At 42.8% G+C, this 15,466-nt stretch overlaps 1 protein-coding gene across 1 annotated transcript; it reads right to left on the bottom strand.

The window, feature by feature from the left end:
- Nucleotides 1-14,243: 14,243 nt before the first annotated feature.
- Nucleotides 14,244-15,152, bottom strand: LOC135057430 (taste receptor type 2 member 143-like). The gene has a single exon (XM_063963323.1). The coding sequence runs from the start codon at nt 15,150-15,152 to the stop codon at nt 14,244-14,246; it is 909 nt and encodes a 302-aa protein (XP_063819393.1).
- Between the last annotated feature and the right edge of the window lie 314 nt (nt 15,153-15,466).

The following is a 15,466-nucleotide window of genomic DNA, read 5'->3' as shown; positions in this document are numbered from 1 at the left end:
CAGCCTAAAATCTCTACATTTTTTCCTGAAGAAATTCCAATTATAGATGGAGTCTCTCCGAGCGGTGATCTCCAGCCTGGAGGAGGGGGAATTCACGGGGGTATATTTACAAAGATTCGTGTTTTGGCCGTTTTGAAGGGTGTTTGAACTCGAATGGTATCAGGTGCATTTTACTGCAACTTTTTGAATCCTGATACGATCATTCACTAAGCTGCCGTGTTTTGCACAATCGTTTTTTCCGATGTCGATGTGATTCGTAATATCAGGCAGTGTTTTACGGGAGTGATGAGTAAAACACTGCCTGACAAAACACAAGGAATCCCGGCCGGATCTGTGAGATCCGTGCAGGGCTTCATTGTGTACCCTAAAAAGTTGATTAAAGTCTTAAAAAATCTGAAAAAAATTGCGTGGGGTCCCCCCTCCTAAGCACAACCAGGCGCAGAGCCCGGTCCTGGTTGAAAAAATATGGGGGGGGAAATGACAGGGGTTCCCCCATATTTAATCAACCAGCACCGGGCTCTGCGCCTGGTCCTGGTTCCAAAAATACGGGGGACAAAAAGCGTAGGGGTCCCCCGTATTTTTGAAACCAGCACCGGGCTCCACTAGCCAGGTACATAATGCCACAGCCGGGGGACACTTTTATACTGGTCCCTGCGGCCCTGGCATTACATACCCAACTAGTCACCCCTGGCCGGGGTACCCTGGAGGAGTGGGAACCCCTTAAATCAAGGGGTCCCCCCCTCCAGCCAACCAAGGGCCAGGGGTGAAGCCCGAGGCTGTCCCCCCCATCCAAGGGCGGCGGATGGGGGGCTTATAGCCTTTTGATAAAATGTGAATTTTGTTTTTAGTAGCAGTACTACAAGTCCCAGCAAGCCTCCCCCGCAAGCTGGTACTTGGAGAACCACAAGTACCAGCATGCGGTGGAAAACCGGGCCCGCTGGTACCTGTAGTACTACTACTAAAAAAATACCCCCCAAAAAACAAGACACACACACCGTGAAAGTATAAGTTTATTACATACATGCACACCTCATACATATATACATACTTACCTATGTTCCCACGAGGCTCGGTCCTCTTCTCCATGTAGAATCTTTGGGGTACCTGTGAAAAAAATTATACTCACATAATCCAGTGTAGAATCAGACCTTTGTATAATCCACGTACTTGGAAAAATAATAAAACGGAAACCCGACCACGCACTGAAAGGGGTCCCATGTTTACACATGGGACCCCTTTCCCCGACTGCCAGGACCCCCCCCCCCCCCTGACTCCTGTCAAAGAGGGTCCCTTCAGCCAATCAGGAGAGTGCCACGACGTGAAAGCACTGGAAATTCAGAGTTTGGTAAAACTCATTCTGAAACCACCAACTGTCTCCATTCATCAATGCATTCGATTGCTGGGGAAGATGGTGGCGGCATACGAGGCCCTCCTATTCGGGAGGTTCCATGCCAGAGTGTTTCAGTGGGACCTGTTGGACAAATGGTCCGGATCCCACCTTCATATGCACCGGAGGATAGTTCTATCCCCCAACACCAGAATCTCACTCCTGTGGTGGCTACACAGCTCTCACCTCTTAGAAGGACACAGATTCGGGATCCAAGACTGGATCCTAGTGACCACGGATGCAATTCTCCATGGTTGGGGAGTAGTCACACAAGGGGTGACCTTCCAAGGAAGATGGTCAAGTCAGGAAACTCTTCTTCACATAAACGTGCTGGAGTTGAGGGCCATTTACAACGGCCTTCTACAAGCGGAGCATCTTCTTCGAAACCGGTCTGTCCTGATCCAATCGGACAATGTGACAGCAGTAGCGTACATAAACCGCCAAGGCGGCACAAAGAGCAGAACAGCAATGGCAGAAGCCTCAAAGATTCTTCGCTGGGCAGAGACTCGTGTAAGCGCTCTGTCGGCAATTTTCCTTCCGGGAGTGGACAACTGGGAAGCAGACTTCCTCAGCAGACACGATCTACATCCAGGAGAGTGAAGCCTCCATCAGGAGGTCTTCTTCCTATTAACGAATCTATGGGGGGTTCCCCACATAGACATGATGGCGTCCCACCTCAACAAAAAACTACTAAAGTATTGTTCCCGGTCCAGGGACCCTCAGGCGGCGGCAGTGGATGCACTGATGTGACCTTGGGTGTATCCGTCGGTGTACGTTTTCCCTCCGCTTCCTCTCATTCCAAAGGTTCTGAGAATCCTAAGAAAATCACAGATTCCAGCGCTCCTTGTAGTTCCAGACTGGCCAAGGAGAATTTGGTACCCGGATCTTCAGGAGTTGTTAGTCGAAGATCCATGGCCTCTTCTTCTTCGCGAGGATCTGCTGCAGCAGGGGCCGTTCGTCTATCAAGACTTACAGCGGCTACGTTTGATGGCATGGCGGTTGAACACCAGATTTTAGCCCGTAAAGGTATTCCCTATGAAGTTATCCCCACTCTTATCCTTGCTAGGAAGGGTGTGACGTCAAAACACTATCACCGTATTTGGAGGAAATATATTTCCTGGTGCGAGTCCAAGAAAGCTCCAGTGGAGAAGTTTGACCTTGGACGTTTTCTCAATTTTCTACAAAATGGAGTGGATGCGGGCCTTAAATTAGGCTCCATAAAAGTGCAGATTTCTGCTTTGTCAATTTTCTTTCAGAAACAATTGGCCTCACTTCCTGAGGTGCAGACCTTTGTAAAAGGGGTCCTGCACATCCAACCTCCTTTTGTGCCACCTGTGGCACCTTGGGACCTTAATGTGGTTTTGACATTCCTAAAATCACATTGGTTTGAACCTTTAAGTAAAGTGGAGTTGAAATTCCTCACTTGGAAGGTTGTCATTTTGTTAGCATTGGCATCCGCAAGGCGGGTGTCTGAATTGGCGGCCTTGTCTCACAAGAGCCCTTATTTGATCTTCATGAAGATAGGGCAGAATTGAGAACTCAGCAACAATTTCTGCCAAAGGTGGTTTCCTCTTTTCATATTAACCAACCTATTGTGGTGCCAGTGGCTACTGGCACTTTGGCTGAGGAAAAGTCTCTGGATGTCGTCAGAGCTTTGAAAATTTACATTGCCAGAACGGCTCCAGTTAGAAAAACTGGAGTCTCTGTTTGTGCTACATGCTCCCAATAAACTTGGGTATCCTGCTTCCAAGCAGACCATTGCCCGCTGGATATGTCACACGATTCAGCAGGCTCATTCCACGGCAAGTTTGCCGTTACCTAAATCGGTAAAAGCCCATTCCACTAGGAAGGTGGGCTCGTCCTGGGTGGCTGCCCGGGGTGTCTCGGCATTACAACTTTGCCGAGCTGCTACTTGGTCGGGGTCAAACACGTTTGCTAAGTTTTACAAGTTTGATACCTTGGCCGATGAAGACCTAAAGTTTGGTCAATCGGTGCTGCAGTCATCCGCACTCTCCCGCCCGGTATAGAGCTTTGGTATAATCCCATGGTTCTTTTGGTGTCCCCAACATCCTCAAGAACGTCATAGAAAACAGGATTTTAATACCTACCGGTAAATCCTTTTCTATGAGTCCGTAGAGGATGTTGGGCGCCCGTCCCAGTGCGTACTGTATCTGCAGTTTAGTTCTGGTTACACACAGGTTGTGTTATGGTTTCTTCAGGTTGTTGCTGAATTTTGTTCATGTCCGTTGGCATGTGTTCAGTTGAATGCCATGTTATTCAGCATGTTTATGGCGTGAGATGGTATGATGCTCACCTTGTTATTAATTCCTTTCCTCAAAATGTCCATCTCTCTGGGCACAGTTCCAAACTGAGTCTGGGGAGGGATATAGAGGGAGGAGCCAGGTCACGCCCCCTTTGAAAGTCTTAAAGTGCCCATATCTCCTGCGGATCCGTCTATATCCCATGGTTCTTTTGGTGTCCCCAACATCCTCTACGGACTTATAGAAAAGGATTTACTGGTAGGTATTAAAATCCTGTTTTTCCGGGGGTATGGGCAGCTTGCTTTACTGCAGATATCTCCAGTTCGTTCCTGGAAATAGATTTCTTAGCTTTAACGTGATAAAAACACTAGAGAGTCCCACCTTTCAGGAGGTACTGGGGACTTGGGGATCAGACTTCAGGAGCCAGAGCGATCCTCCGACGAAAATATAAAACTGCAAACCAGGCGTGTGGAGCTGGAGCAGGGACCGGCTGCTGGAAGGCTGATATCTCTGGTTCTGGGCATAGTAGAGACAAGCTGACAGTGTCCACTGAAAGGGGAGAGTCACAGATTTTGAAGAGTACCCTCAGAAAACTCTTAAGTCAGACAGAACCCAAGATATCTGGCTGGGAAGAACAATTAACAGGCTTGGATGGGGACCACTGCTTTGAAGTCGGATATCTCCGGTTCCCCAGGGCCGATTTTTAAAAATCTGGTACCCCTGGAACGAGGGGACCCTCAGCTACCAGTATAGGGCCCTTATACTCCTGGGGCCCTTGGGCAAGAGCCCATTGAGTCCTATACGAAAAGACGAATGGGCGGCCGCTGATTGGCTGAGAGAGCTCTCTCGGCAAATCAGCGACCGCCCATTTATTGGAATAGGAGTTTTGAAATTTGTAAAAAATGGCACATCAGGTGCCAAATCGTATGAAGCCCTCCCGGGGAGCTTCAAAGGAATCGGGTCCTTTGTACAAGTTGGCCTTGTGTATGGAAGCCATTAGACTGCCCCAAAATGTAGGAAGACTATACAGAGGGATACAGACTGCTTATAGTGTGAGACTGAATTGTCTGCAACCACTGTGTAAATGGTTTGTACACTGAGCCCACCACAGAGAGCCATATTAGTAAAGACCAGCTAGGGATTCCATGTCTCATCCTTACCTCTATATGCTCCGATATAGCCAAATCCTGTGTATATGCCTGCTAAATACTGATACCAAAAAAATGGAACAAACCAACCTGGGTTGGAAGGGGCGCTGCGAGTGTGTTTCCAATTAACCGTGTGTATAGCAGCTGCCTGGGTAGGTCAGTTACACCTATATGGAATAGCAAAACAATATAACAACAGAATAGGCTGCGCTTAGAGATGAATTGTCATAACAACTGGTAAAATTTATTATACTTAAAATCTGTCAATTAGGACAATTAAAAATGCGTATACATTGCTTAAAATAACCTCTGATCATGCTGTTGACAACAATTAAGCCTGTTCCAAATTAACCGTGAGACCCTGTTATTTGAAACCAAATGGATCCTGAATCGAATTAGAGCCTTTTTGTCATGACAAAGAATACAAGGATAGAGATTCGTTTGTGACAGAACAGGTGATTAAATTTGAACAAACTCTGATGAATGCCAAATGTAAGAAATTTCAACGGGACCTGGAAGACTACAGGTTAGGGAACGTTAGAACATACAGGAAAATTAAAGAGAGAAGTCAAAATTACAGGACAGACACACACAAAAACATAGAACAGGTCAAATATAGAAACTCAATATCAGACAGCCCCAGAAATTATGGGAACAAAGGGAGACAACAACATCGATCACCATATACTCAAAATCACTCAAACAAAGAACAAGAGACTGACAATCCTCATAAAGTAGGAGCATTAGATCAAAGAAGAACATTGTTAGAATTAGGAGCTAGATCAAAAGACCCTATACATCACAATACAACAGGAGATTTTTTAGAACAACGACAGCAGGGAGCCCGGGACAGGGACAGAGAATGGAGGAAAAAAAGAGGAAGAACTCCAAGCCTAGAGGAAGAAGGGGAGGGAAGAAAGAAACATCAAAAAGACTAAAAATGGTTAGGAGAAAAACCTTAGCAAAAAATATATTTAACTTATCTTCAAAAAAATTAACAGAGAGCGAAATACAATTACTAGCAAAAGGTTTAAAATTCTCCCCCACTGCACCCCCCAACATTTTTGACCTATTTGTAGAACTAAACCGGTTTGTAAGGACTCTATGCAGGAAAAAACATTTTGCTAAACAGACCCTGTCTAGGAGGGTGGAGGAAGCTTACCCCATCCTGCTAGATACAGGAGACATGACAGCGATAAACATCCTTACAGAACTTCTTGAGGAAAGTTCAGTTGAAAAATCACAAGAGATCAAGATCTTTGACATTAACAATGAACCTAAACGTTTTAAGAACAAGTCAGATTGCTACCCTATAAAATCCAAAGGAACAAGTATAGAGAGCTTCTACAAAACCACTTTGGATGACTTCAAAAAATTATGTATTGAAAATTCCAAAACCAATAACAAAAACAAAAATAATAAAAACAATCTCAATAAATGGGAGAAAAAAGCTTTGCTTAAACTTACTAAAGATAGTTCTATCATCATTAAAGCTGCAGATAAGGGGGGGGGGCTCATTATACAAGACCGCACAGATTATATTTCAGAAGCTAAACGACAATTAGGAGATAAAAATTTCTACAAAATACTACCCAATGATCCAACAGAAAAATATCTTTTAGAACTTGAGAATTTACTCTCAGAAGCAGTTAATGATGACATTAAAACGAAAGAAGAGTCTAGATTTTTGCATCATCCTCACCCAACAACACCCATTTATTATCACCTCCCCAAGATACACAAATCCCTCACATCACCTCCTGGTCGTCCTATTATTTCTGGTGTTGATTCTCTCACATCTAATTTATCCCATTATGTTGATTCTTTTTTACAGCCACGTGTCTCTACCCTGAGGTCACACATCAAAGATACCACCCACTTTTTAAACTTAATTAGTGCAATCAAGTGGAAGGAGTCTTACGCATTTCTAACATTGGATGTACAAAGCTTGTACTCCAATATACCCCATGACCTAGGGACATGTATTATTGCGAATAGACTAACAAAAGATGGGGACCTCAGGGAGAGACACAAACAATTTCTTTTGGATTCTATTTCCTTTATACTAAAACACAATTATTTTTTATTTTTGGACACTTTTTATCTCCAGGTGATGGGAACAGCGATGGGGACCAGGTTCGCGCCGAGCTACGCCAACCTCTACATGGGCGAGGTCGAAGACCAGATCGTGTGGGGGGGCGGGTTCGGCGCCAACCTGGTCCTCTACGGGCGCCACATAGATGATTTATTTATAATTTGGGATGGGGATTACACTTCTGCCCTTTCATTTGTTTCTCACTTAAATAATAATTCTTTCAATCTCACTTTCACTCACTGTTATAACACTTCCCATATTAATTTTTTGGATATTTCGTTAGAAATTAAAGATCATGAAATTACCACACGAAATTACACTAAAGAAACAAGTACAAATTCCTATTTACACTTTAACAGTGCTCATCTTCCAATATGGAAAAGAAATATTCCTAAGAGTCAACTTCTCCGCATTAGGAGAAATTGTTCAGATTTACACATTTTTGATAATCAAGCCAAAACTATGATAGACTCTTTTGCAGATAGAGGGTATCCAAATCACTTAGTACAAAAAGCGTTTAAAGAAGTTAGGGAATTAAATAGAGATGAACTCCTAAATCCATCCAAAAAGAAATTAAATAAAGATGATAAAGATGTGAAGACTGACATGTCGTTTATTTCCACCTACAATAGTAGTTATATGGATATCAAAAAGATTGTCACTAAGAACTATGACATCTTAAAACAGGATAATATATTGGTAAACCTTCTCCCTAAAGAACCAAATTTCATTTTCCGGAAAAACAGGTCCTTTAAAAACATATTAGCACCAAGTCATTTAAAAGTAATTAAGGAAAAGGATAGCTCTGTGAACACCAATTGGCTATCACAACATAATACAAAAATAAAGGGATTCTACAAATGTGGAGGAACTAGATGCTTGACCTGTAAATATACAGCCGACCACACACTCAGGGTTAATGATGATGAAGGAGAGAATCTCTATGAGCTAAAATCTTATATGAATTGTAATACCTCCTACATAATCTATATGTTAACATGCGGCTGTGGTCTGAAGTATATTGGCAGAACCACCCGCCCCCTAAAAACGAGATTTCTCGAACACCGCAGAAATATTATTAAGAAAATTCATACACACAGTGTGTCAAAACACTATGCCGACAATCATTACGGTAATCCAAAATGTCTCAAGGTACTGGGTTTAGAATTTATACCTAGAACCTTACGTGGTGGAGACCGTTATAAAACTTTATGTAGACAGGAAGTTTATTGGATGCTGAAAATGAACAGCATCTTTCCAGCAGGTTTAAACGAATCAGTAGAACTTAATTGTGTCATCTGAATCAATTACTGTAGTATTAATAAATATTGAGCATATTTGAAAAAATTTCTTTTCTAAGTATGAATGGAGTAATTAACAACAACAATAATAATAACCACAAAAATAATAATAAAAATACAAAATTGAGATTAAAGTGGTGGGGGTGGAGAGGTGTACATGTGTGCACGTCAGATGGGGGTGGACGTGTACACGTGCATTTTTTCTATGACTACACAAAAGGATATTATGTCAGTATCATTTTTTACAATAACATACAAAAAGATAAGTTGTTAGAACTACCACTATATAGGATCATAACAGCTTCCTATAGTAATGTTGAGCACCATTTCTATCAAACTCTATATATTTTTACAAATGGTTCTAGAATCAGGTCATTTACAATGAATGTATCCTGTCTATTTACGTATAGAAGTAACACATATACGAATTTATATAATACATTAATTATGGTATAACATCAGTAGGTGGTAGATACACTTCTACTGAATTATAATTATAATGTCCCTTTTATAAGCCTATTAACGTAGACATGGGCATCTATATAAGTGACATTGTGAAATTTATTATTAAGGATGCATCTCTGAAAATGCACACGATATAAACAAAAATATATATAACATGTAAGCTTTGCTGGTCTTCTTAAAGTATAAACCGAATAGTGTTTACTTTATATAAAGATGAAATGACACCTAAAGGAACAATGTTGGCTTTGTAAATTTTCCGAAGAGTCCGATCACGTGACCGCATAGAACCATGACGTGGAGGTGGAAACACACTCCATCGTCAAGGTAACGATTGCGAGTCACAGACCGGAAACAACACAGCCTCTGCATAGTCCACTATACGGACACTCCACTAAGCCATGTAGGTCACATGACTGTAAAGTCATGTTAAGATTGGTGAGGGTAACAAGTTCCGTTACCGCGGCAACAAGTGCGTTCCATATACCGGAAATAAAAGGAGCCGCGTGCGTTCCAACACCTCCGGTTCCGATTCAAAATGAATTTAAATCATCTTTCAATAAACAAACACAATTATTTTCTAATTATTATGCCTCTGAGTCTAATTAGATCAATGAAAAAATGTCTATTTGTAAAGTTTGATATATACAAAGAGATGAATTGTTCATACACATGTCTGTAATGAAGCAATCAGCTATAGTATAAATACACTGTCAGTTGTGAACCACAGTCACCTTTGAAAAAGCAGCAGATAAGCTGTGAAACGCGTCAGGTGTGAGCCCTCTGATCAATCTACTACAACCTACCACCTCAGCTTGGACCACCGCGGACCCTACATACTGCTCCATTGGAACCATATCCATTACCAAAGGACTGGACTTTGTTCATCCATACGCAATACTGGTGAGGACTTTCCATAAATCTTGCATCTTTTTGGAACTGTTAATCCTCCAGCGTTGGGACATACTTTCCAGCCCAGGGACTATGCTATAGCCCCAGGATCCATTTGGTTTCAAATAACAGGGTCTCACGGTTAATTTGGAACAGGCTTAATTGTTGTCAACAGCATGATCAGAGGTTATTTTAAGCAATGTATACGCATTTTTAATTGTCCTAATTGACAGATTTTAAGTATAATAAATTTTACCAGTTGTTATGACAATTCATCTCTAAGCGCAGCCTATTCTGTTGTTATATTGTTTAAATACTGATACCATTAATATGCGCTGCCCACACTCATGCCTAGCCAGTGCTATTCCCATACACTGCATTATACAGACTATTATAACATAACATATAGAATAATTATATTCAGATATAGATTTTTATTTCTTTATTTAAATAATCGCCAAGTAATGCACATGATAAAAAGACAAAACTTCAGATACAGGTATAGGTATAATGAAAGATACATAAAATATCATGTCTGTTCAATACATAAAACTCTGTTAATTCACATAAATGATAACACCGGGACACTTGTAATTTGGACCCACCGCTGACATTTTAGACCTCATTCAGAGTTGCACGCTACACCGATATTCACACATGCGACCATAGCCAGATTAAAGGGGGGATTCAGGGCATACGGTACCCCGGGCCCCCTTTGTCAGGGGTCCCCCCCAGCTGGAGCACACTGACATCATTAGCTTTCCCTCTTAAGCAGCAGCAGAACCAGCAGCCAGAATGTGAGCAGGACAGTATGCAGTGAAGGCATAGACTCAGGAGTATCATGAGCTACCAATTGAGCTTTCCGACCAGAGGAGAGACAGGAGAGTGGAGAGAGCTGTAAGTGACACAGGGATCCCAGCTTCTCCTCCCTGCTTGGGTATCTGAGCCTTGTGTAAACTGTTATGCAACTATACCATTTTGAGTCTAGAGATAGAGAGACACACACAGAGAGTCCTCCTGAGTCCTGTCCCAGTGTGTAAGTAGTACAGAGGCTGTTGCTATTCTTGCATGTGACAAGATAAATAATTTTATTTTTCTATGTGTATTTTAAGGTTAAGTTATCTGAAAATGTTATATAATAGTTGTCTTTCAATTAGGTGGAGCTATAAACAGTACCCAGCCATTATTATTAAAGTATTAGTTTAAAACTAACATACACCATTGGTTTAAATTTAATATACACAATCTATACCTCCCAACATGACCCATTCCAGGAGGGACAACATGCTGTCTACCTGGACTTCCTTCTTAATTTATGATTGCAATGACCTGTGTTGAAATACTTTTCTTATCAATTAAATAGTTCAACACAGGTGACGCCAATCATATATTAAGAGGAAAGTCCAGGTAGAGATCATTTTGTCCCTCCTGAAATGGGACATGTTGGAAGGTATGCACAATCGAATATACATCCCCCACCTTCCACCGGGGCCCCCCTGTCTTAAGTGCCCCGGGCACCCCCAAGGCTTGATCCATCAAGTCTTTGTTCGTTCAGTCACAGATCACATTTAGACGCACAGTTGAAGAAGTGTACGGGGCATTCCTGGATGGTGACTGGGGGATAAAAGGGGTGTGGCTTATATGACGCCCGGAGGTGCTGCGTCTTATGAGAGTGTCGCTGATAGTGGTTGCGTACAAAGACACTGAACTGCCCACATTGGATGGCATACTCAGACGGAGAAACTGCATCGGTCATAGCGATGGTGCTAGTTTTGATGGTGCGACCGATGGTATTTCATCTCAGTCCTAGCACATTCGGACACACGGGTGTACACCAGGGAATGACTTTGTAGCGGCATTACTATAAAGACGCGTCTGCATCCGATTTAGGATCAGCCCCTTTATGAGTACCTGATGCAAATGCAGCCTAGGGATGACCGATCTGACTTGGGCTTAAATGTAAAAATAACAGAGACCTTTTAAAGCTCTCAGAATACACATGTACAAGTGCTCTGTTCTTCTTCACATACCAGTTCTAATTAAACATTAAGGGGCAGATGTATTATTCCTGGAGAAGGGATAAAGAAGTGATAAAGCAGTGATAAGTGCACCAGCCAATCGTTACGGATTTGAAAAATGACTGTTAGGATCTGGTTGGCTGGTGCGTTATCACCTTGCGCTTACCACTGTTTTATCACTGCATTATCACTTCTCCAGGCTTAATACATTTGCTCCTTTGATTCACATTGACAATTGGTCAGGACAGCATTTTTAAACCTGTCCCATGAGCTGAATCTGTTGTCATAGATTTTGGCGTTACATCTCCCAACATTAATGTTACATTTTGAAGCTAATTCACACACAGTAATTGTTCTATTACACTACATAAGCTCATCAGCCTGCACTAATATTAATAAAATGTCTGAAAGAGCATCGATGTTTCGCAAAACATCAATGCGTAGTAGTCGATATCCAATGTGTCGCAACCCATTGCCAACAATGGAGAGACTGATGCTTGTCTTCTCTATCGTTGTTAGGGTTTCGATGTCTCATCCCTACTTCTGTATGCGTCATACACACAATCCTGTAGACATGCATGCTAAATAGTACAGGATAAGTAAAGTCAGCAGCATACAGGGATAGATACATTTTCCAAGGCACATGGTACAGATAGAGAAGAAAGGAGGCCTTAGAACCGAGCCTTGCGGCACAACAACTGATAGAGGAGCCAGAGAGGAGTTTTATCTGGAGGAACGATAAGGGCGTGATTCTGAGACGCATGCAATTAGTATGGAATGCCGATGTTGATATAGTTGAGCAATTTTTTACAACTGTACAAGTCCTTGGGCGCGTTCATTACACAGAGTGGGCCTAACTCATGTTTGTACGCAATTGGCCGATGTTCACGCACCGGAACGATTATTGGTAGACTGTGCATGTGCCGCAAACGCGCTGCACATGCGCCACGGTTCCGCTGTGATATCAGGATTTCATGTAAAAGTGACTGGCAGGAAGTGACCGTTTGGCGGTGTTACTGGAGCATTTACAGGGTGTGGTTAGAAAAATGCCGGCATGTCATGGCCTTTTTTAGAGAGTATATCTGCCATCAGCTGCAAGCTCGTACGTGCAAAAACATGGCTCCTATGTCGCTACTGCTGTGTGCGCATTGGCTGCGACTGTGTGCGCAATTATGAATAAGCTTGCAATGACTTCGGTGAGCGCCTCTTTTCATTTTTGGGCGGCAGCAGCACTTGCTAACATTATCTGCTCCGTAGCCTAGAAAAGCACAGTTGCAATTACGTCTCCATACAAACATCAATTAGGCCCTGTGTACACGCAAACACACTGCTGCGATCACGACAGACGGTAACAGAAATATGGCGTGAAAATGATGGGCGTTCCCGGGCAGTGACTCAAGGATGGTTAGTAGTGCACGCCAAAAAAGGTGCGTCGTGGCAATAGATGACAATAAATGACAAAGATGGCAATAAATGACAAAGCAATATTTAAACACCATTAACCCCTTAACTCTGAATAATATACGCTTTTGTTTCTTCTTCAATGGAACTACGTGACCTTAACACCCCAGCTACCCTCCTCCTAATGTCACCTGTCACCCTCCTGAGTTTGGAGTTGCCCCTAATGAGGACAATGCTGTTTAAGGGTGCGTATAGTACAGAGATCAACTGGCAGACACCGAGCCACAGATCTTCTTCAGGAAACAGTTCAATGAGGATGATGATGGCGGATATAAAGTGAACAATGAATAGCATCAGAAGAGAAAAGACGGTGTAGCCTGCTCGCTGAAGGACGTCTATGTGGGCTCCATGCCCCGTCTTCATGGTGCCCTGCATCTGCTTCATGTGTTTGGCGAGACAGATTATTATAAGACTAGCTGAAACCAACGCTAATTGTAACGGGAGTGTGTATCCGCAAACCAAAAGTAAAACCCGATATACTGCAAAGTAATTTGTCAGATAGGGGTTATGGCAGTAGATGGAGCTGCAGTTGGCACTGCCCGACAGTTCTTTATTCTTCGTGCTAAACAGTGGCGCCCCAAAAACAAGGCAGATGAAGAAGCAGCGGATTGTCATATGTCTGCAGTGTTTGGAGAATAACCTTTGGAAAAACTGCAGTAACCAGTGTTTGAACGTCACAATTCTGCAGCAATAGAACATACACAGAAACCCTGCCAGCATAAAACTACAGTGGGTGGAAATCATCTTCAGGGCATAGCTGAATTGGCAGAAGAAGTCCGAGTGCCATAATAGCTCACAAAACCAATTCAGTCCCGACCACACCAGGAGGGAGAGATTTGCAATGGCAACGCTGCATATTAAATAATCCGAGGTAGTTAGTACGCTGCAGTGTTTCCAATCCCAAAGGTTGGCTCCCACCATGAAGGCGTTAGTGACTACCCCTAGCAGGGAGACCGCTGTCTGGGCTGCAGTGAGGACGATTGTGGTGGTTGAAGACATGGTGGTGACACAAATGAAAGATGAAGTCAAGCGAGAAATGAGGAAATGAGAACCGAGGATGCAAACTAGCAAAATATTGAGTTACCCATTTTCAGGACCGAAAACACAGAAGAGGGAGGGTGGAGAGAAAAGGATTAATGTTTTGTTATTCTTGCTTGGCGTGTAGTCACGAGAACCCACAATACGCTAGGCAAATGTACGGATTGCAGTATAAGAGCTGTTAACCCTTCACAATTTGCAACTTTTGAATAATGCCTGCCGCGGTTCGCCTTAGTTTGCTATTCCCTCTGATAATTACAAGACCGTTTACAAAGGAGTACAGCATTGGGGATAAATAGAAAATGTATTGAAGTGGGCTATCCTGAGGAACTACCACAGTTAGACTCAAGAGAGACAGCACAAAGTACACAATAAACAAGAGCAGTAGAGAAGTCACTGTGTGTCCAGCTTTCAGATGGGCTTCCATGTGGACTTCGTGTCCCGTTTTCAAGGTCACATTCATCTTCCTCATGTGGTTCTTGAGTGATCGAAGTATAAAACCAGCGGACAGTAGCATGCAGATAAGCGGCATTGTGTATCCAAAAAATACTAGTACAGAGTGGTATATACTCATGTAAGTATAACTGGGCTGAGTCTTGTTACATGGAACAATGGAGCTGTTAAATGGAATCGTAACAGAATTATCGCCTTCCCATATCAAGGGTAGACCCATCGACGTGCACAGAAAGATAGCCCCAAATATAAGAAATCTGTAATAGCGTGTGATTTGTATTTGTATCCTTCGAATGAAGCTGTTCTTGCACACGACGATCCTACTGCAGTAGAACATGCAAAGAGATGCAGCCAATAGCAGGCTGGTGGAACTGGCAATTATCTTGAAGGTGTTGGCAATGAGGCAGAGAGAGTCCTTGTCTTGAGTGAAGGCACATATCCAACTGGCAGCAGACCAAATCTGGAGGCAAAAATTGGATGATGCCATAGAGAACATGTACATGTCCGCTCTTGTGTTGGGGACAGAATGAATACGGTCCAAAAGGTAGACTCCCAACACAAACCCATTGGTGGTGAGACTCAGGAGACAGACTAAGATCATGAGTGCCGTAGAACCCCATACGGTGGCAGAAGGCATGATGATGCAGAGAGACAGGCAGCTGGAATATTAAGGATGGATAGTGAGGGAAGGATGCAAATAGTAGATGGATTGATTACTCCTACAGGAGTCTGTAAACACCCTCGTCAAAAGGGAGGGGTATCTGCAGAAGTTCTCAGGTTTCTGAGGTTCCAATGAAAATAGCAAATATTTCAAATACATCACGTGCCACTTGCAAATTACAGCTGTTTCACTAGTTGTAGATGACAATTATTAGGAGCCTGCCTAATGTTAAATCCAAATCAGGCGTATGGAAATAAGCACACAGACCATGACCAGCTAATGCGCTCTCC

This window comes from Pseudophryne corroboree, chromosome 3 (assembly GCF_028390025.1).
Source record: "Pseudophryne corroboree isolate aPseCor3 chromosome 3, aPseCor3.hap2, whole genome shotgun sequence".
Lineage (NCBI taxonomy): Eukaryota > Metazoa > Chordata > Amphibia > Anura > Myobatrachidae > Pseudophryne > Pseudophryne corroboree.
The sequence above is the reverse complement of the archived record's forward strand: the minus strand, read 5'-3'. Positions and strand labels throughout refer to the sequence as shown.